The sequence below is a fragment of the Crocodylus siamensis genome, chromosome 6, assembly GCF_052110815.1.
Source record: "Crocodylus siamensis isolate JL-2025a chromosome 6, ASM5211081v1, whole genome shotgun sequence".
NCBI classification, from domain to species: domain Eukaryota; kingdom Metazoa; phylum Chordata; order Crocodylia; family Crocodylidae; genus Crocodylus; species Crocodylus siamensis.
The window spans coordinates 77,281,735-77,304,576 of NC_143400.1; the positions used below are offsets into that span (position 1 = coordinate 77,281,735).

General features: G+C 40.2%; 1 protein-coding gene across 6 annotated transcripts in view; it reads left to right on the forward strand.

The window, feature by feature from the left end:
- Positions 1 to 22,842, forward strand: part of SMC4 (structural maintenance of chromosomes 4) — a 68,748-nt gene that overhangs the window by 8,461 nt on the left and 37,445 nt on the right. For all 6 annotated transcript variants that reach the window (XM_090051142.1, XM_090051146.1, XM_090051144.1 and 3 more), the window contains one exon: positions 18,753 to 18,917. In XM_090051142.1, the coding sequence (XP_089907268.1) occupies positions 18,753 to 18,917 (165 nt within the window). The remainder of the gene's footprint in view (positions 1 to 18,752; positions 18,918 to 22,842) is intronic.

Below are 22,842 nucleotides of genomic sequence, written 5' to 3' on the forward strand. Positions count from 1 at the left end.
AAACATACAATTTTTGCCCTACTATAGAACTAAAAAATGCTATGTACAGCAAAAATAGAGTTAAGTGCCTGAGTGCTCTGACTAACATGCTACACTGATAGAGGAGATGAGTCTGTGGCTTCACATTGACTCCCCCAGATAGTAGTAGCGCTGAGTTCAGAGGGGACGCTTTCTCCCTTCACTTCAGGTAGAAAGTTGTTGGGTTTAACTGAGGGAATATATGGTAAATGAAAAGCTCTTCTAGGGAAAAAATGTAAAGAGCATAGATTTCCCAGGGGTATGTAGGACAGACAGATCCTCTTGAATGTCACCAGAAAATGTTAAATCTTAACACCTGCTGAGACTGATTCTGCTGTTTGTTCCCAAGAAGGTCAAGGTTATGTAACTAACTTTCCTTCTAAAGGATGGAGGGGGAAATCCACCCATCCAGTTCATAGAGCAAGTTTACCATATCATAGGATAACAGAAATTGTAATGCATTAATCCCATATTTCCAGTTCACTTTCGTAAGAAATTAGAAGCATTTTAGCAGACTCTAGAATTTTGAGAAGTCAGGTTAGGAACTGACTATCCTTTAAACCTTTCTTTCAGGTAAGTTGAAGGTTATGTGCTGTCTTATTCTGATTACTTAGGAGATTGCCAACCTAGTCTTTGGAATTAAAAATACTTTCATGAAATCCTTTTTTTTTTTTTTTTTTTTTTAAGTCACCATATTGTTTTCTTAACCTGATTTGACAGCATTATGAATGTACTAAGCTTTAGCCTATAGCAGTAAGGAAATGTAGTTCCTCAGTTCCACAGGTTTTTTGGGGTTTTTTTTGGTTTTTTTTTTTTTTAATACAAAAATGTTTACAAGTAACAACATCAAGTAAGTGCAGAAGCAACTTACAGCTTATGCCTATGTGGAATAAGGCAGTGCTGTGTCAAAAGATATTTTTGTCTTATGGATATTCAAGATTTTGTGTTGCCAGGACAAGTTGAACTATATTTGGATTTTGATTCCTGTGGTAAGATAACAAGTGAAATAATTTTAATAGATTTGGAGGGTGATGAATAGGAAGCAGTTCATATTTAACAAGCAGGTTTTTTCCCCCCAATTTTTAGGGCTAGTTTGAACATTGTATACAACTAATTTTTAAAAAGTCAGTAAAGAAATGTAATTAATCAGTTTTGTTTCTTATGCATATAAAAATGATTATAAGTAACATCTTGAGTACAAAAGCAACTTCCAGTTTATGCCTATATGAAATAAGGTGGTGCTATATCAAAAACCCCTGAGTTCTGCATGTGCTAGCTCCAGTACAGAACTAATATAGCCACATAATGCAATGCTGTACTAAAGGGATTTGCTTTCTTTCCTTATGGAGGGGAACCTGGAAAAAACTAGGGATCATCTTCTCCAGCTTTCTTCTGAAAATCTAATACCATTAGAGGAGGTTTCTTACACTAGACTTCCAAGACAGATAACACTTTTCAAAAAACTGTGTGAAATGAAAACCCTCTGACTTGTGAAGTTTCACACACATCAGTTGTGCATTGCCAAATTTAAAAATTTTAGTGTGTATAATTTTAAAGTGAATTCTTTATATTTTCAGCATCAGTATTCAGTGTCATCAGAAGAGTTTTCTTGAAACTTTTCAGATTTTATCGCTTAAATTATTTTGGAATATTTTGCATGCAGACATTGTTTGGAATGCAATGTAGACAAATGAACCAAGTTACATGAATTTAATTCTTTGAATACAGATCTAACAGGGAGCTGAACAGGATGTTTTTGAGAGCTTGTAAAATTAGACAAATGTATAAATAACAACCTGACTACTATTTTCTTCTTAAGTGCATCAATGTAGAGATGTTCTGTAATTATTTCATGTTCAGTTATGTATGTTAATTGTTCTTGTCTGTGGACAGCTATGATGTATATTTAATTTTCCCTTATAACTAACACACTCTTGCTACCCGCTCTTCCCCTTCCAATACCTAGAGGTAAGAATAAAGATTATGTTAGCAATTAAATTTTTCCCATTAAGCATGGGGTGAAATTGTGGGCTAGAAAATAAGGTTTGACTACAAAAGGGGTCAAGCAGAGGTTTCAACAAGGTGGGGCTGAAAAAAGCACCAAGAGTGGTCAATGTTTAAACTTGAGAGCAATGAAAGGTTATATTGAGAATCTTTTACAGTGTGTGGAAGGGTGTATGATAGCATTTGCTGTTTATGTGCATAGGCAGTATCTGAAAACTGTGTAGAATTAGGGTTCCTGATAAGAGAGAGAAACTGAATTGAACATGTTTTTTAAGCTGAGCAGTAGGACAATAAAGGTCAACTTTGGCTGCTATTAAAACTTCATTTGGTTTAAACAAAACAAAAGAAAACAAACATGTCCTGTATTTACACATCTAGAATGAATTGTATTTAATTCTACCATTCTTTTCTGTTATATCCTTACTTAAAATTCAAGTTCTGTTTCTGAAGATCTGACAATTTTTTTTTCTCTCTCAACTGGGAGTGAAAACTAGAAGTGGGGAGTAAGATGACAAGGTGAGTGGAAGTTACAATTTGGGTAGGACTGAGTGCAGAAGGAACCAAATGGGTATAAAGCACCAAGGATGGCTACATGCATTGACCTGTGTCAGATGAAGTTGCAGTCCCAATCCACTTGTGCTAATGTAAGAAATAAGTTATATGAGCCATCATCCAGTGTAACAGTTCTGCAGATGGCTAGTATTGGATGCAGGAATGGAGAATTTCATAGCCTTGAGAATGTCCTAGAAAAGTGCTGTTAGAAAAAAACTAAAGACTTTGTTTCATTTTTTAGCTGCAAATCTAAATTCTGTATGTAGCACTAATTTAAGATTTTAATGTTTCTCAGAAATTATAATAGCTTAGATATTAATCTGATTCTGCCTATCTGTGTGATATAAACACTTTGAAAAATTGATGAAATTTACATATCTCTGTTCTGAATATTGGAAATCTAATCTTTAGACTAAGTGCATGAAATAACACATTTAAGCAGTAATGCATCTTTTAGTGGCTAAAAAGTGTCTATATGAATTCATCCCTTGAGCTATCAAGATTCATGTCACTTGTAATCCTAACTTTGGCTCGGTAGCTATGCTTGATATTCTACAGGGAGATAGATGCACATTGTAGGGACTTTACTTGTATACAGGCCACTGTATTCTACCTGTAGTCTAACCCACTAGATTTAAAAAATAATAAGGTAAGCATTGAAAGTCAACTATTTTTTTGACTAAGCAAGAAAAAAGACATTTTTTGCCTTACCAGAGCAATGAAAACCTCAGTCTTTGCACAGGGGTAGGTACTTCCCTTTGTATGTCAGACTTCCTTCGTAAAGGAATTAAAAAAAAAAAAAAAACGCATTGTCAGTTAGAATGAGAACTCACCATAAAATGTGATGGAGATGATCATTTTTAACATTTTACGGTTTAAAAAAAAAGTTATATGCACACCCCTAAAAAAAAAATTAAAAAAATCCAAGCATTGATATATGAGTTCAATTATTTTGGTGTAAAATAGTTGCTTTTGTTGTGTACCTGGTATCCAAATTTTGATCACCTATGCTTTGTTGCCATGTCTTCTGCCTGAAGAGCATCAGTTTTGCAAGTATCAGGTGGCTTGAGAGGTGCTGTGGAAGATGCCTTTCAAGCTGACTAATTATCAGGAACAAATTCCATTGTGATTTAGTATGTAGGCAAGTGTGTGTGTGTGTACACACGTGTACATTTGGAAATGACTAATTACATTTTGATGGATGACTGTCCAAAGTGCGTTGTGTGCCAATCAGTAGGACTTTAGGGATTCAGTGCACCAACTAATAAGATGATGGTAGTGAGTTATCCCAACAACTGACTGGCAAAATTTCACTGTATTTCTTTGCAACAGCATTTCATGGCAGAGTGGTACTGGTTTAGATAACTTAATTGCTCATTTGCATACATTTTAAACTTCATGTCTGGATTTTTCTTAGCCTTAATTGTGTACTTTTGTTTGAAGGGAGAAATTTTACCTGGGTAAGACCACTTTGAATCCTTGGGAAATATACAATTACAGGTTTTAAAAACTGCTTAATTTTAACCAACTAAGGAATACAGAAAACATGGGGAGAAAAAGCTAAATTAAAGCTAAGGTCAATATGAATGAAGACATGGGGGGTGGGGGGGGGAAGCAGGGTAGAAGAGACCCAAAGTATCGTCTAGATCTGAACCTGCGAGTCAACCCAAAAGTGGGTCACAAGAATATGAAAAGGTTGTGAACAAACTTTTTAAAAATAGATTCTCCTTGGAAAGAGGAAAAAGTGGGACATTGCAGGTTTCCCCTGGCAGAGTTCCAACCTGTAGGGGGCTGCTTGAGGCTGGGTGAAGTGGAAGGAAGGCAATCAGGCAGGGGGAGCCACCTGCATGTGCATGCGCACACGCACACATGGATATAGCAGCCGGGTAGCATGGAGAGCAGCTCTATGGAGGAAAGCCGGGGTGGGGGGGCGCACAGGCAACATGTTAGGATGGTATGGTGGGGCACATGTCTTCCCAGGTATTTGTGCTCACAGCAGGCATACGGCTGCAGACTGGCACAGGCAGGAGCCACCTCTGTGGTCCAGCAGCCAGGACCCAATGTGGGAGGGCAGAGCGGGGTAGTGATACTTGGTACAGGGGTCCCAGCAACAATTGTGCCACCAGCGGTGTGAGGAGTAATGGAAGGGCAGGGTATGGCACTGCCCTTGCCTGCTCCCACTGCCAGCCACTTGTGTGGTGGGCTGTGGTTCTACCTTGCTGTCATGGCTTGGCCACCACTGCTGCTCCCTCAGGCCATGGCTCTACCCTGGAAAGGAGGTCAGGGTGGTGTCTGGGCCATGTGGTAGAGCTGTCCATTACTCCTTGTGCTGCTGATGGGGGAGGGTCCCAGAAGCAGCAGCAACAAGCCTCACTGCTAGGGCAGTGCGAAGTGGCTATGTTTTGTTTTGGTTTCTGATTGGGAGGAACAGTGATTTGTTTCGGTATTTCAAATCACCGTCCTGTTTTGATTTGGCCAAAGCTGTTTTGGTGTTTCTTCAGTGTTTTGGCCATGGCTATAATGGGGAATCGCCAAAATGCTTTTAACTTTGTCATTTCTTGCCTGATTTGGATGAAAATTGCAGGGATGGTACCCCCTTCTGATGCTATGAAGCCTGCCATGTTTCAAAGATGGGTGCAGGGAGTTTTGTGAAACTGCACCTCAAACTGTTAAAACTAGTATCACTTGCTGGCATTGGCAGCACGTGGTCATCCCGCACACAGATCGGGGGCCCATGCCCACCGGGAGGAGTCTGGCACCACCCTGCAGCCCTCCTAGGGGGCATGGCCCCCAGATCTGCATGTGGGATGACAGCAGGCTGCCCTAGCCAGCAGCAGCAGCTTGCTGTCATCCACATGCTTTGCAGCCAGTTAATGCAGAGCTTTAAAAAACAAAACAAAAAGCCCCCACACTCACCAGCTGCACTAGTGGGGCCTCTGGGCACTTGTGGCAGAGGCCCCCTGCAGCATGGAACAGCAGAAATCTCCCCCTCCGCTCCCCACCTGGCACCTGCCCCATTGTGTGGATGCAGTGCGGCTTGGCAGGGCACTGTGTGCTGTCTGGGAGTTGGGGCAGATCTACCTGTCAGCTGGAGTTCCCAGTTCAACTCCCAGCTCTGATCACTTCCCCAGCTTTTCCTGGGAGGTGTGGCCCCCTGGATCTGCGTACAGGGTTTCAGCAGGCTGCTGCTGCTGTTGACTGGAAAAATAGCCCAGAGCTGCCACCATCACCAGCTGGCAGCGGCAGTCTGCTGTTATCCCATATTTGGGGGCCATGCCCCCTGGGGAAGAGCTGGAGGAAGCAATCAGGGAGCTGGGGAACCAAATGGGGGACTGGGGATTTGATTCCCCAGAGATCTGAACGTTCCCGTAGCTCCTAGTTTGATTCTCCCAGCTTTCTGATTGCTTTCCCCAGGCCCTCAGATCTGCACGTGGGGCTTCAGCAGGCTGCCGCTGCAGGCTGGGGCCAGTGGCAGTACTGCAGTCTTCCTGGCACTTGGCGTGGGCTGTGCCAAGCAGCTGTCACTGGCCCCAGCTTGCTGAAACCCCATGCACAGATCTGGGGGCCTGCATCCACCGGGAAGAGCTGGGAAAATGATCAAAGACCTGGGGAATTGAACTGGGAACTAGACATCAGTATCAGAGCAGTCTTTTTCCCCCCTCTTTCCCCTTCCTCCTCTTAGTTTTTGGAGCCTTCCAAGTCGTTTTGGATCAGTCTCAGAGCCTTCTGGTTCAATTTGGATTGAGTGTTCTATGCGCTGAAATAGCCCAAAACACCTCCCAAACGAAATGGCTGCCAAAATTTTGCACAGCCCTATTTGCTGCCTGGGGCAGGGGCAGCAGATTGGGAGTGAGTGGCACCAGCAGGGCGGGAGGGGGAAGGATGGACTGTTGGTTGTAAGTAAGGGGTGCCAGCAGGGCCAGGTGGCTGTTTTCTACTTAAACTATTTACTGGGTCAGGACTGGGCATCAATGGTTACAAATGGGTCCTAGTACAAAGAAGTTTGAAAACCACTGATCGAGATCAACTCTTTGCTCCAGACAGTCACCCCTGTCTAAATCATGGCTCTCTAACCTTCACAACTTTCAATAATTAAAAAAAAGTGGGATTTCTTATTTTATTTTATCGTCTTTTTCTACACACTCAACCTTTTGGAAGTCGTGTCTTATAGTCTTCTAATTTTTGTTGCTGTCCTTTGGGCTTTGTCCAGTTTATCCACATCTTCATGCTGTACGGTGCCTCAAGTGATTTGCATTCAACATTTAATACATCACAGTATTTCATTGGCTCGTTCAGCTTGTGATTGACTGTAACCCTCAATGTTTTTCAGCAGTACTGAAGCCTGGTCAGTGATTGCTTATTTGGTATGTGTATTTAATTCCTAAGTGGTATATTCTATCTTTGTTCTTACTGAATTTGGTCATACTTGACTCGTTTCCATTTTATTCATTACTTGTCCCACCACCCAACTAAGTGTGCACTTCATTAATGATTTAGAGAGTGAAATTAAAATACTGAACAGTACTGAACCCAGAACAAACTACTAAAGGAAATCCCACTTATTACTAGATTTATAGTGAGCCCTTGATAACAACTACTCTAACCCAGTTATCTACAGTTATGCAACCCCACCCCACATACAGTAGATTTTCTTTTTTCCTTGTGAGGTATGTCAGATCTACTGCTTCCCTGGTTCATGATCACTAATGTACTACTTCTGCACACTTCGTATTGAAACAGGAATTTATGTGCCTCTTACTTGCATAAAGAACACTCCAGTAGACTTGCAGAGGAACTGGTTTGGAAGGAATATGTACATAAGTGATCATGCATTCAATTTACAGAAAATATTTGACCTCATACAGTCAGTGTGCTGCAAACTCTTGATAGAGGAAGACTTAAGTAAACCAGTATTCTTAGCCTCTACCTTCATGCTTCTTTTATTTAAAATACTTTCAATTTATTTAGCAAACCTTTGCTAACAACTCAAATTTAGATGTATTCAGTATTACAGTTTTCTGTAGACTGCTCCTAGTTTGCTATAGGCAAATACACATTTCACATATATTATTCTAAATCGCTAAAGAGACTTTAACTTTCTACCAGTGGTTCATGGTTTGTAGAGAATCCCCACTTTTTCTACCAAAATTTGGTCAGGGTATTTGGGAGTCTGTAAGAAGCTGATGGGTTGGCAGTTGTCAGAAAGTAAAGGAGCCCCTTATACTCTCTAAGCTTACAGACTTAGGGCTCTGCCAGAGCTAGGGAGAAAGCTAACTTGAGCTAGGAACAGACTTACGGCTCAAGTTTAAACAGTAAGCAAGATCATAAACCGTTGAAATGTTTCTGGGAACAAAGCTTCTTCCATAGCTAGTCCTCAAATGGTTTAGGATTGTACCCATACTTTTCCAGTTGCAGCCTACGTGAATTAGGAGCCACTAGTGTAATTTGTTCCTTGAGGTTCCTCCGTGTTTCGTGCAAAATACAGCTTGTTTTTGGAAATGGTACAAAGCCATATATGTGTACTTGGGATGGTCCAAATCAATTGCAATTATCACTATCCCTACGACAGAAAATACTCTGCTTTGGTTTTATCTGGACTGGCCTACTTCACTTTCTCCAAAAATAATGCAGCTAAAGTAATAATCCTTCCAAGCTCTGGATGTCTATTCAGACATTTCCTGTGTGTTGTCCCAGAGGCCCGCTTCCTGTTTCTTTCTAGATTAAACTCTCATTTCTTCTTTCATTTCAAAGCCTTGTATACTACCTACATCTCTGCTCTCACTTCCTTTAATTCTTCACGTGTACCCAGAACCTGCTGAGTAAGCTAGCTAGAGCTAAAAGACTGAAATTTTTATGGCTGTATTTGAGAGAGAGGATACCTTGAACTAAATCCCGTGTACCCAGGCAAGCTCATAAGTCGCACCGAGTACATAAAGATGGTGCCTTCTGGATATTATTCATTCATGGGTGATCTTTATGGAACATAGCCATCTTTGACCATAAGATCTAACTCTCATAGCAAAGAGTAAGGAAGCTTGAGTCAAGCATCTTGTCAAGATAGTAATAAGCTGAAAGGTGGAGGAAGGGAGAGGCAGAGTGGTTGATTTTAAAAGTAAGAATTCTACTAAACCTTTTAAATGTAGAGTACAGCGTACCAGATTTCCTCATACTTTGCAACATTCAGCATTTTTGTAGTGTTACAGCAACTTACTACATGGACTAGTAAGCTGTCGATGTTCTTATTTGCAATGTAAATGTTTGTAAAACACCTAGCAGCTTCCACAGATAAGAGCAAATACGCGATCTACCAGCTTTTTGTGGGAATCCGTAAGTGTACTAGGTTATTATTCAAGTAGTCCACTAAAACTGCTAGTCTAGAGAAAATAATATAAATTGTCTCTGAATCTTGAGGTATTTTTGTATCGTACAACAGTTCATCAGTGATCCAGAGTATTTTAATGCACCCCCCACACACTTTTTTGAAGTGGTTTAAAGATACTGAAAGTTGCAGGCAGGGAATTCCATTCTATTTACCCATGTACTATTAAAATTGTATTTATATCTAGAATTATTTTTAGACCCATCAGACTTTTTTTCAACCCAAGCAAAGCAGATTGAAGGCTATGTGAACAAGAATGGTTTTTTACTTTCTTTAATTAAGAGGTAAATTTGTGTTTTTGAGGAATACTCAATCTGGAACCTGGGCTGCTCCATTACTACCTAAAGGTAACTTTTTATCTAGCTAAACACAAGACTTAGCATCCAGCATGGGCCCTTTTCAGCATCCCTTAATTGGCTACCCCATAGTCAAAGAAAGTCTTTGCAGATATAGTACAAGAGGAATCTAGACTTAACAGGTTCATGTGTTGAGTGCTACATCTTGTAAGGGGTCATTCAATCTGGTGTTCCTATCTAACCTTCCAGTGAGACAGGCAAAAAATCTAAAATCATTGCATATAAAGCATTTTGACAAATTTAGGTGTCTCTTAGACTTACCTAAGGAGGATTTGTAGAATAAGTTCTTTTCTTCTGCTTCCCTTACCAGTGGCACTGTCCAGTTGTCTTTTTCCTAGAAAATGTAGAGGGAAAATTATCTGAAATGAATTAGATGCATACCAAGCTCTTTTCAGGGCAGTGATTCATTTTTATAGTTTTCTCTCAGTTTCCTTTTAGACAACACTTTCTGTGGAATATCCTGTCAGGAATTTGGAGCTCTGCCTCAAAAAATATCCTGATTTGATCTTAAATCTTCAATTTTATTCAGCCAAAGTTTTGTCTCCAATCAGACTAGGACTTTCATGGCAGTAATTTTTTGGAACCTGCTCTCTCTCACCTTTCTCCAGCATATACTCCATTCCAGTTAACACAACAGCTATGTTTCTAAGAATCTATGCTATACAGATCAAGGATACTCCCAACAGGAATTTCTACTTGGAGATTAGAGACTTGAGTATGATCTCTGGCATGATCCAAGGAACCTTAATTCTCAAGAACATTAATGTATCTGCAGATCAAGTATATACTTTTCTAACTAGATGCCATATCTACATATTGGATATTTTCACCAAGACAATGAAATGTACCTACTACTGTTCCACCTCCTCCTGCAAAAACTCCAAGAGAAGAGATCTACAAAGATCATTTGAATTATATTGTGTGAAATGCCAGGGTATGTGACTGACATTCCCACAATTTCATAAAATTACCCTTTAATACAGGTCTCCCTCACTTTATGCTGTACGTGAATTTCTGGAAAATGGCGCACAACTCAAATTCACTAATAGTGATACGTTCTAAGACCCAGTTCAACCATTTTTACAAGACAATTCTGGTGCTCACCAACAGCAGACAGTACACACAAGCACAGAGCACATAATGGGGATGACAATTACAGAAACAAGTCACAGACAAGTGAGGAGCACAGATCCACACAGGTGGATTTTGGTGCGTGTTGGTATATTTTGGTGCATGTCACTGCCACAACTGCATGCTCCCACAGAAGCAGCTGACCAGGCTTCCACCACACCGATTTTGCATAAGAGTGAATTTACCTTGCATGTAATGAATTTTTGATATAAGAAGGGTCACTGCATAAGAATGAATTCGCACATACAGAACCCGTATAAAGTGAGGGAAACCTGTATCCTTAGGGAACATGGGAGTGAGAGAGACCATTTGGGTCATTTAGTCCAATGCTATGTGTTTCTAGAGACTGTAATGGAGGTTATTGCACTATGAAGGATGGACAGGAACAACTGCTTGCCATGTTTCTCCTCATAACTGCAAAATAATCTTCCCTCAACATTCTCTAATAAGCCAAGTGGAAAAGAATAAAATTCTCAAAAACTACAGTTTAACAAAGGGAGAATATGAGAGGCGAATTGCTACCAGTGTCTTGGGCCCCTGCAATTACAGGAAGTGAAATGACATGTGCCCAGATAATCCTAGGAATGAATTATATCTGGTAAAAAGGCTGTTTCTGAGGTTTTGGTTTTTTGTTGTGTGGGGTTTTTTTGTTTGTTTGTTTGTTTTAAGAACTGTTTTGTTTTGTTTTTCAGTGGAGTAGAAATTCTTCCTGACTCCCTATCTGGAAATCATTTTAACCCAGTGCTTATGGGCAAGATAACTGCTCAAGCCAAGCACATGAGCACTTCCTCAGTGATATTAGCAGTGAAATAATACTAGTGGCATATGCTGAGCACTACCATAGGCCGCTAGTATGCTAGCTGTTGGGGGATTTTTTCCCAGCTTCTGCAGGTGGTAACTAGAAGCGCTGAACCATGTGATTAATTACAATGCAAATGAAGTGCAATAACTACTGTAAGTCTGCTAAAAGGGGAGGGATTGAACAAGGGAAGAAAAGGGCTGTCCAAATGTTACATACGCACTAGCTATAAAATTTTCTAGTCTAGGTTAAAGCTTGCTCTTCAAAGGATATAGAGGGGAGGGAATCAGTTACTTTTAGGTACGTGGATATGGCTATTTTTTTATTTCAGCTACGGCTGAAGATGCTACTATAATGCTTCAAAGTGCTAATACCATTTGTAGGAGACCACTTCTTTGTAAAGTTCTTGGATTAGAACTGGTCTGAAAACTCATGATTTCAAAACATTTTCAGTGAATATATACTTACAATTAAAAGGTGAAAGGGAGGCAGGGTGGCACCTTAGAGACCTGCTAATTGAGAGGCATGAGCTTTTGTAGGCAGCAACCTACCTCATTAGATGCTGACATTTCATTGTTGCCTTAAAAAGCTTGTGCCTCTCTGAACCAGTTAGTTTCTGAGGTCTTGCCTGACCTACCTGTCTTTCCAGTGCCAATTATCAAACAACAGTAATTTCTGTACATTGCACTGTGGCTCACCTTTGTCTTGGGATTCCATCTTCGTTCAGGAAAGCCCAACTATCGTGCCTCATCAGGTTCCTGCATATCCTTAATTTCATAGAATCATAGAAGTAGGGTTGGAAGGGACCTTGTAGATCTTCAAGTCTGACCCCCTACCAGGGCAGGAGAAAAAACTGGGCTCAAATGATCCCAGCCAGGTAGGCATCAAACCTCCTCTTAAAGACCCCCAGGGTAGGAGCCAGCACCACTTCCCTTGGAAGTTGGTTTCAGATCCTAGCTGCCCTAACTGTGAAGTAGTTCTTATGGATGTCTAATCTAAACCTACTCTCCAACAACTTGTGGCTGTTATTCCTTGTTATTCCAGGGGGCCCTAGGGAAAACAAGGTCCTCCCAAACCCTTCTGGTCCCCCCCTAGTGAGTTTATAGACGGTCACCAGGTCCCCCCTCAGCCTTCTCTTGTGAAGGCTGAACAGGCTCAGGTCCTGCAGTCTCTCATTGTAGGGTCTGCCCTGTAGTCCCCAGATCATGCGGGTGGCCCTCCTCTGGACCCTCTCAATGTTGTCCACATCCCTCCTGAAGCGGGGTGCACAGAACTGGACACAGTACTCCAGCTGTGGCCTGACCAGTGTGGCATAGAGGGGGAGGATCACCTCCTTGGCCCTACTTGAGATGCGCCTGTGGATGCACAACAATGTCCGGTTAGCCCTGCTAACTGTGACCTCGCATTGTTGGCCCATGTTCCTTGTGGAGTCAGTAATGACTCCAAGATCCCTTTCTGCCTCCGTGCTCTCAAGAAGGGAGTTTCCCATCTTATAACTGTGCTGCTGGTTACTACTGCCCAAGTGCAGCACCCTGTACTTGTCAGTGTTGAAGCACATCCTGTTTTTGCTAGCCCACCCCTGTAACCTATCCAAGTCTTGCTGCAGTCTTTCCCTCCCTACTAGCGTGCTCACCTCACCCCAAATTTTGGTATCATCAGCGAATTTAAACAGGTTGCTTTTCACCCCGTCATCCAAATTGCTGATAAAAAGATTTAACAGCACGGGCCTAAGGACTGAGCCCTGGGGGACTCCGCTGCCCACTTCTCCCCAGGTCAAATATGACCCATCCACCACCACCCTCTGAGTGCAACCCTTCAGCCAATCTGCAATCCATCTGACTGTGTAGGCATCAATGCCACAGTCACCCAATTTCTTAATGAGGATGGGCTGGGAGACCGTGTCAGAGGCCTTGCTGAAGTCGAGGAAGACTACATCCACAGCAACACCTACATCCAAGGCTTTTGTGACCTGTTCATAAAAGGCAATCAGGTTGGTCTGACATGACCTGCCTCTAATGAAACCATGCTGGTTGCCCTTGAGCATCATTTCTGAAGCTGGTCTATCGCAGATGTGCTTCATGATGATCTTCTCAAAGAGTTTCCCTAGGATTGAGGTAAGACTGATGGGCCTGTAGTTGCCCAGGTCCTCCCTCCTCCCTTTTTTAAAGATGGGGACCACGTTGGCTACCTTCCAATCATCTTGCACCTGACCGGAGCACCATGAGTGCTCGTAAAGCCATGCCAAGGGCCCTGCAATAACCCCTGCTAGCTCCAACACCCTGGGGTGGAGAGCATCTGGACCCGCTAATTTGAACAGGTCTAGCCCCTCCAGAAGCTCTCTAACCCTGTCCTACCCAACCTGAGGTCTGGAGACGTTCCCCTTGAGTCCGTCTTGCATCATGGTGGAGAAGTCCTGATCCCTGCCCAAGAAAACAGAGGTGAAGAATTGGTTAAAGAGGTCTGCTTTCTCCTCTGGCGCAACCCCCAGATTGCCCAGAGGGTCTTGCAGGGGCCCTACATTTTGAGGTGGTAGAAATGACCTCCAGTGTGAAATAGCTCCTGCCTGTTTATAACCTTCCAGCATACTCTGTCAGATGACCTAATCAGCCCCAGCAGCTGATCACAGCCTTTACCAGGTGATTTCATTGTCTTATAGTTTTCCAAAAATACTGGTGGCGTCTGTGTAGGAATTAACCTGTTCCTTACAGGGGTTACATTTTGATGATGGAGCACTAATGCAAAAGATCTTCCATTGTTACCCTTATATTGGCATATTTTAGAAATTTGAGTCCAAGATAAATAGAAACAAGAGAGAGCACATATTTGTACATGCAAAGCAGAGTGCAGCATGACAAAGATTGATAGATCTATCTATTGAATATTTGAATGTATATAGAATTCTAAGGTGTATGCAGAAGCTTTAACTATTACATGCAGACTTTCCAAGTGGTCAAAGGATATACTTTTTCTTCTGTGGACTGTTTTACAGATTTGTTTTCTTATGTCCTCTCATAAGTTTTATGTATACTTCAACTTTGATCATTATCCTCACAAGCAGAATAGCTTGATACTTCATACTTTTGAAAAAAAACTCTCTGATCTCTGGAGCAAAATTATGGAATATTCAAGGACATTTTTTAAGTTGCAAAATTATTATTATTATTCCATATATGAATGCACATAGTTATGTGGTTTATATTTCTTTATACCAAGTTATCACTGTAACAGAATAGTATGTGTACTGTATTCTCTTCCTTATATATTCATTCCCCTAATAAAAGGTGCATACATATGTTTATGTATGGTAAACTGCTGAAACAGTTTCTTGTTGGATAATTTTGAAATTTAAAAATGGGTCCTAACTTACTTTAAATCTGTAGGTGTTAGAAAATACTGTCAACTTAAATTTTTCAGTTAGTTACTTTCAACAAATAACTGATCAGATTACTGAAAGAAACCTTTTAATAATATAACCCGGCACGTTAAAAAAAGAAAGAAAGAAAAAAGTGTAACTAACTTAAAGGGGTGGGAGTAGAGAGGACATACTTAAGAACTATATCAAATGTGTTCAAGCCTGTCTTTCTTTCCTTCCTCTGTCTGGGCTGCCTCCTTAGTTTTACTTTAGCTAGTCCTGTGTCCAAATAATCTTTAAAGATATAGACTAGATCAAGCATGTGGTTTATTAGCTGCTCTAAGTAGTTCTTGGAAGGTCACACCATAGTTACATTTTACCATATCAAGTATTATTTAATACAAAGTAAACTAATTTTAGAAAACATCCTTACCTAATCTATTAGTGTCCCTAGGTACGTTTTTTTCACAGTATACCTTTATCAGATGCTGTGAAAGGCATGTAATGAAGTTAGCTCCAGCTCATAAAAGCTTATGCTTATATATATATCTCTAATTTAGTTAGTCTATAAAATGCAGATCTCCTCTGTCATTTTTGAGGTTGACCCATTAGATGTTAAAATAACTAATTTATAAACAATTGGATGTTTTACTTTAAAAGTCCTAAATGTGTTGAGTTTCTTTCTGTATTGAGGACTATTTGAGCAAGGGCAAAAGGGAGTAAAATTATAATAGCAATTTGTTAGGTTTTTCTGTTGTTTTGTTTGTTTTAACAACGTATGAAAAGAAAATGTTCAAGACTCTACAGTAGGCTTTCCCGCTTTAGAAACCTGGCATAGCATTACAAAAATTAAACTAATAATAATATTCTAATTTAAAATAACACTTCATACAGCCTCTGAGGAGAAGATTTCTTCCACCTCTTGAAAATCAGGCTAGTTGTATGCCTTGCATCTAGCCAGAGTTGAAAATGTGGAAGTACATAATCAAACTTTGGAATGCCCATCTTGAGATTCTACAGTACATAATGCCTGTATAATGTCTTCAGTGAGAGAGAGAGTTAAAGACAATTTTCTACATGGTGTCACTCAAAGCTATAGGGAAGTCTTATTTTAATCCAAGTAATTGCATCTTTTCTTGGGTATAAATAAACCAACGTTGTGAGGAGTGTAGAGAGGACCAAAGAAACACTTGTAAAAACTCCCACAGAAAGTTGAGAGGGGAGGATGAAGAAAATCAACTTGAAGAATAATTAGAGAGCTGAGAACCAAAAATGATCAGATTTATAGAAGCTAAGGGAGACAAGATTGCAAACATTGTAATTCTACTCTAAGGGTAGTTGTCAGCTCAAGGAGGATTCCCAGTTCAACTGTAATTATCAGAAAATAACTATATTTGTTTTGATATTCATAATGACTAAGGAATAAGAACACATGATTAAGAAATTACAGAAAAGAAATTATGTATCCTTTCCTAAATAAATGTACATAGACATTAATAGTTGGAAGAAAATACAGAAGATATTTTTGCAATATTTGATCAAAAAAAGAATGTGCAGTTCATGTGTGCTCAGTTTTTATAGGTTTCAGGTAAGAAAGTTGCCTACTGTATTTTACTTTAATGTGACAGGATATGCAGACAATGAAACAAGTATACCAAGATATGTAAAATTATACAAGATAAAGGTTTGACTTAAATATTTTCTTTCTCTCCTGCTCATTTGTACTGGGGTTGAATATGTTTTATAGAGAGGAATATGTAGGGCCACTAGGTGTCATACTAAATAAGTGGTAATGAAACCTCTCTTACCATGGTGCCGAACAACCTCTTTCTAGCATAAATTTAGGACTGGTACTCTAGTTTGGTCATGCTTGTCAGCCACTTTTAACACTGACATTTGCCCTTTTATTAAAATCTTATCTTTTTTCCTGTGGCTATTCTTGTCTTCATTAGTCAGTTGTTCATTTTCTCTCTTAAAGTATCCTCTTCCTCACCCCTTCAGCTTTCTGTCACGATTCCACAGGTCTCTGTTTACTGCTCTTTCATCTCTTCATTTTATAGATTTCAGAGACATTAGGGCTGGAAGGGACCTCAGAAGATCATTGAGTCCAACCCCCCGCCCAAAGGGCAGGAAGTCAGCTGGGGGTCATAGGATCCCATATATATTTGTATTCATCTCTAAACAAATTAAACTATGCTTTCTATTTGAGTAACTCTTGGCTCTCTTTATTCCAGAGCTCTATTGTATTTATATCAAAATGTTGGCCTAGGTCTCTTTCATCTCTTCATGGAGGTTTAGCTGTCAAATGAAGCTTAGTGTATCTAAACTTACCCCCATAACTTGATGGTACATTTATCTTCAACAAGGGTGCTGTGCAGTGCTATACAGTATTAGCACTGTTAGATGTGCAAACACCTACACATGATTTAGAACAGTATTTCTCAACCTATGGGTCACAACCCAAAAGTGGCTTTTCCCTTGAAGGCCTCCAGATTTCCAGCCTGCAAGGGGCTGCTGGGGCCTGGGAGAAAAGCACAACAGGTCAGGAGTCAGCGGTACTGGGTCAGGACTGGCCATTGATGTTTATTAATGGGTCCTGGTACAAAAATGTTCAAGAACCACTGATTTAGAAGATAAACCTGGAGATTTCAAATAGGAATCCATGGTGTCAAAAACATTCTGACCTGTTGTAGTCTTTGAGTTCTTTGGAACAGAAAAATTGCTTTATTTTTCTGTAGTGAAAGGAATGATAGCTAAAGCTGGCTTTTTTCTGAGGTGTGCCTTGACTCTAGCAAGAGGTTTCTCAATTCTAAAAAGATTGGGAGCCACTGCTCAGTAGCTTGGACCTCTCATCTAGACAAGATTTTTCTTACCCATTCCTAGGGATTAACTTTTGTCCAGGCTGTCATCTCATTTCTGTTACTACAACATCACTATTCACTGACTGGCAAATGTGGACTTGCCTGCTTGTATCCATGAAGCAGCTTTCTGTAAACATTGTTCTTAATACATTTCTGTGACTTTTTTTCTTGTGCTGGTTCTCGTCACATCAAGCAAGTTTATTCTTCTTCAGTTTCAAGGGTATTCTTAATCTGTTATCAGCCTCTTATCACCCTCTTCAGTGTTTAAATGGAAGCTTTTTCTCTGATCAGTCTATGGGCCACCCTCTATCTTAGCATTTTCCCATGAGCACCTTTTATGCTTTTTTCTCATGCTGTCCTTCACCTACTGAGAGGAACTCTTTTCAATCAGACGTTTGTTTCACTTCCAGGAGAAATAGCACGCATGCATGCGTGTACGTGCGTGGGTGCGCGCGCGCACACACACACACACACACACACACACACACACACACACAAGTAAGATGTTATTTTGAGCTATTATGCAATTGTCTTTATATACACCACACACACACACATGCACACACAAAAATGAGGACAAAAATATTTCTTGAAATAAAATTAAAATGTTATAGTAAATGTTTGATTTTTAGTGTATGATGGGGGGGTTGGTTCTGCAACCACCCCCTCTTCCAAGGAGTACTTCTGGGGGAGAGGGGAGGGACTTCCAATGGGGAAGGAGGGGGGTTCATGGGACTTTTGGTCCCAAGATTTGCAGTGAAGTTCTAGTTGGATAATAGATAAGTCCAAATGATCAAGAAGGCGGTTGTGAGAGATTTTGCATAAACTAACATTTTTAATAGGATTTCACTTATGATTAAGCTTACTAAAAAACCAAACAAACAAACAAAAAGGGAACTTGGCATATGTCTTGGAGTGCAGGTTTTACTTTTTTTTTTTTTTTTTTTTCTTGTAGACTGGGGAGAAATGGTAGCGAATCTGTATAGTGCTGAAGTGAACTTTAATTCGGACTATGAGCTTTGGAAGGCAGATGTAGATTGTATCAGGCACCACATTCATTTCATTTGGTCACAACTTCCTGCTAGATATTTCAATGTTGTAACTAGCTGTTTTGGATTATTAAATTTCTGTTTGGAAATATAGAAATATAATTTTTTATTTTTCCATGGTTTGTTTGGAGCCTTTAAGATCATTATTTTATTTGCATACAATTGCTTTATGGAAATTTAGTAAATTTAATAGTGAAAGAAAATAAGACTAGTCAAATCTAGATCACTCTTTTTTCTTATTTTTTTTAAAGGGAGAAGTTGAACAGATTGCAATGATGAAACCAAAAGGCCAGACTGAACACGATGAAGGTATGCTCGAATATTTAGAAGATCTAATAGGATCAGGACGGTTGAAAGAGCCTATTCAAGTTTTGTGTCACAGGGTTGAGACATTAAATGAACAGAGAGGGGAAAAGGTGAGTCTTGGAAAGTTTTTTGTTTGTTTGTTGTATACAAGTCAAAGAAAAACAATTATTAAGAGATGGAACTCTTAATTTGGAAAAATACTTGAAAACATTAAGATATCTTTTGACTATGCCAGGAATTTCATTTTCAAAAGTGCCTTTAAGGCATCTTTTAAGAGAGATTTGTAAGTTGGTCTGGTACTGAAGAAATTACCTGAAACTAAAGAAAGATCTTTTAAACTGACACCTATTATCTAATTTTCCTTTTGTCTGGCTTTATAAATAGTTTGAAAATAAAAAGCTTCTGATACTACCTCTTAAGTTACCAGCATTTTGGATTACTCAACAGTGCTTGGCAAGTACTTCATAACTAGGCAGCACAGTTGGTCCCAATAGATAATTTTCTATCTGCAGACGAGGGAAATATGTTCATATTTATGCCTTGGAATCTTTTTGGAGCATTTAAAACTTGATCATGATGTACTGCTATCCCACCTTCCTGGAACCTTCTAAGTAAACTTCAGATAGCACATCTCTATTTTCAAAGCCCTTTGCCTACAAAGCTGTACTCTGTGTTGTGCAGCATTTTAACAGAAACTATTGGGAAAGCTAGTGACATACAATCATCATAGAAATTAAGAGCTGGAAGGGACCTTGAAAGATCAAGTCCAGCCTTCCTGCTCTGGGCAGGAATACTGTTGAGATGCACTGTGCTGGGATCATTTGATGTCCAGTTTCCTCTTGAAGACTTTCAAGGTTGGGGACTGTACTACCTCCTTGGGAAGTCTATTCCAGATTCTGGACACACTTAACATAAAGAAATTCTTCCTTGCATCCAACCTGAAACCATCCTCTAACAGTTTTATGACCAATAGTACTTGTCCTTCCTGAGGGCACCCTAGTGAACAGTTTCTCCCAGCTCCTGATATTCTCCCCTTACATATTTATAGATGGTCACCAAGTCCCCCCTCAATCTTCCCCAGGCTGAACAGTTCCAGATCCTGTAGTCTTTCCTCATAAGGCTTGATCTCCAGGCCCTTAATCATTCTTGTGCCCATTCTCTGGACCCTTTTAAAATTCTTCACTTCTTTTTTTTGAAGCATGACACCCAGAACTGGACACAGTACTCCAGCTGGGGTTTCATTAATGCTGAGTAGAGAGGAAGTATCACTTCCTTAGGCCCTGCTTGTGACACATTGGCTAATGCATCCCAGTATGCTATTAGCCCTGACTACAGTGTTGCACTGGCAGCTCATGTTAATCCATCGATCCACCCCAAGGTCCCTTTCAACCATCATGCTGGGCAGGACATCAATACATGTGGGACAAGACAGACCAGTTAATTCCTTTGTCACACTTGTAGATTTACCAATGCCTAGATAAAAGTTCAGTAGCAACTTTGACGTGTAGCTAGCTGCACGTGAAACATTTTTTTACAGTATTAATTTCCACAGGGATCCCAGTCTGGGATTATGATCAGGTTTCTGGAAAATCAGTCTTCTTTTCATACCTTTCCGTTTTTTAGAACAAATCTGTTTCTTGCCCTTGTTCACGCAAAGATCTTGAAAGTATGAGCAGAACATGAACCAGGTATTTATTGATTTAAGTCTGAAAAATCAGGTAAGAGGTATATGTCGCCTTTTTAATCAAAGCCCTCTAAATTCTTCACTTCTGTGGTCGTGAAATTTAGCATCTTTTCACAATGCCACAGAATTGAGCATTTTGCTGAGAAATTTGTTGTGGCCACATGCTTAAATGTTTTTTTGGGACCTGCTTGTAACTACCTCTTTCTCCAGCTTCTACTACAAGGGAATTAGACTGTATTCCCTGTACCTTGCCCCAGTAGAACAAGGTAGAAGAGCACTTATCTCCCATCTTTGCTTTGTCACTCACAACCTGAATTTTGTCTCTGTCATGGGTGACTGGTGCTGCCTTACTCGGGGCGGGATGTGCCCCCCTTGTGATCAGTTGAGCCGAACAGGAGAGGGGGGTCCTCTTCGGCTGATCCTGCCGACTGGGAGAGGTCCACCTGTGGCCAATCTTGTGAGAGGGCTGGGAGACATGAGTTATGAGGAGAGGCTGAACGAACGGCTTATTTAGTCGGCAGAAAAGACTGGGAGGAGATTTAATAGCAGCCTTCAGTCACCTGAAGGGCAGTTCCAAAGAGGATGAATCTAGTGGTGGCAGATGATAGAACAAGGAGTAATGATCTCAAGTTGCTTTAAGGGAAGTTTAGGTTATATATTAGGAAAAACTTTCTCACTAGGAGGGTAGTAAAACACTGGAACAGGTTACCCAGACAGGTTGTGGAATCTCTATCCCTGAAGATTTTTAAGACCCAGCTACACAAAGCCTTGGCTGGGATGTTATAGTTGGGAATGATCCTGATTTGAGATGGGGGTTGGACTGGATGACCTCCTAAGGTCCCTTCCAACCTGAATTGTCTGTGATTCTATGAACACATGACAACGTTGTTTTGATGCTCACCGACTGTTTCCAACAGAGGTAACGTTCTTAAGCTTTTGAATAATTGACTCATTACTGGGCTGATACCAATGTACAGTATTTGCACTGATGGTGCTTTCATTTTGACAGGAAAACAGTAGCCTTGTAACTGAGATTCAGTCTGCATCCTGTACCTTTTTAGATATACTGTTCAATTCATCAGGAAGCAGAAGGTGGTCAGACTTCAAATTTTGTAATTTTGGCAAAAAAACCCCTAATTTTTACATGAAAATGTCTTTGAAAAAAAAATCCCCTACAAACTTCTACAGGCAAGAAGAATTTTTAGTGAGGAGGATGTCAGTGGAGTAAGAAAAGAATATTTGATTAGCTATATACATTGTGAGTTTTACTAAGGTAAGCCCATCAGTGCATACTATTTATATATGGGCAAATGACATCTGTAGTTCTCTTAACACTGAAGTTGGCTTTCAAATGGCAAAGATTTGAATATCTTGCTTGAACTTAAAATGGAAATATTTTACTTGCTGCATATGTCACTGATCAGCATCAACATACACTGGATAATACTTTTTGAGTGCAGAATAGGAAATGGGCTTTTCAGCATGGAGGCCGCAAATCAGTTTCAGGTTCTTCTTCCCTGCATTTCCCATATTGCAAAGCAGGTGGTAGATCCCAGATATAGAAGCAGGAGGTCCCAGGGGCATTTTGTTATGGAATTTGGAAAAGAAGCACCATACTGGAACAATGAAGCACATGAAGAGGATTGAGTATGGAATATGAAACATGAGCAGGAATTGGGATCTAGAGTGGATTGGAGAACCTGCATTCATCAGAGGAAAAAATACCCTACAAAACTGAGCTACATTCATGTCTAAATGCAAAGTTGATTTATTTCACTTTATATTCCCTCAAAGTATTCCATTCAACTGTTTTGCCTTACAGCTAAGAAACTTTTCTATAATTTTTGTTCTGCAATAGTGAGGTGCTGTTATCCTCTAACAATGACAGACATGTAAGGGAGAGGTAGATTGAAATGGATGCTATTTAAAACCTTTTTCAAGGTAACGCAGCCTATTTAGGAGGACCCCTGAGGGGAACTTGTTCCAGGTTATTTGGGGCCAAAGCCCCATGTGGTCTGTCCAACCTAAGACAGAAATCCAGTAATGGCTGCCATGAATTTATTTTCAGTCAGCTGCCTGGTTATAATAATTCTATACAGACTGTGTTGGCTCTCTCTCTGTCTCTCTTCACCCCCCCCCCCAAGGCCTGGAATAATAGACTAGATCCCTTCCTGAAAAATTTCTTAATCCTAATTCCTGAGAAGTCTGTGGCAGGTTTTTTTCCTTATAAAAAAAACCAAACAAACCCTAAACTGCCATATGAAGTGTGTTTATGTTTTTCTCATTGCATTCATTAGTTTTCCAAAATTGCTATTAGGTAAGACAATTTAAATTACATATTTATCTTTTCT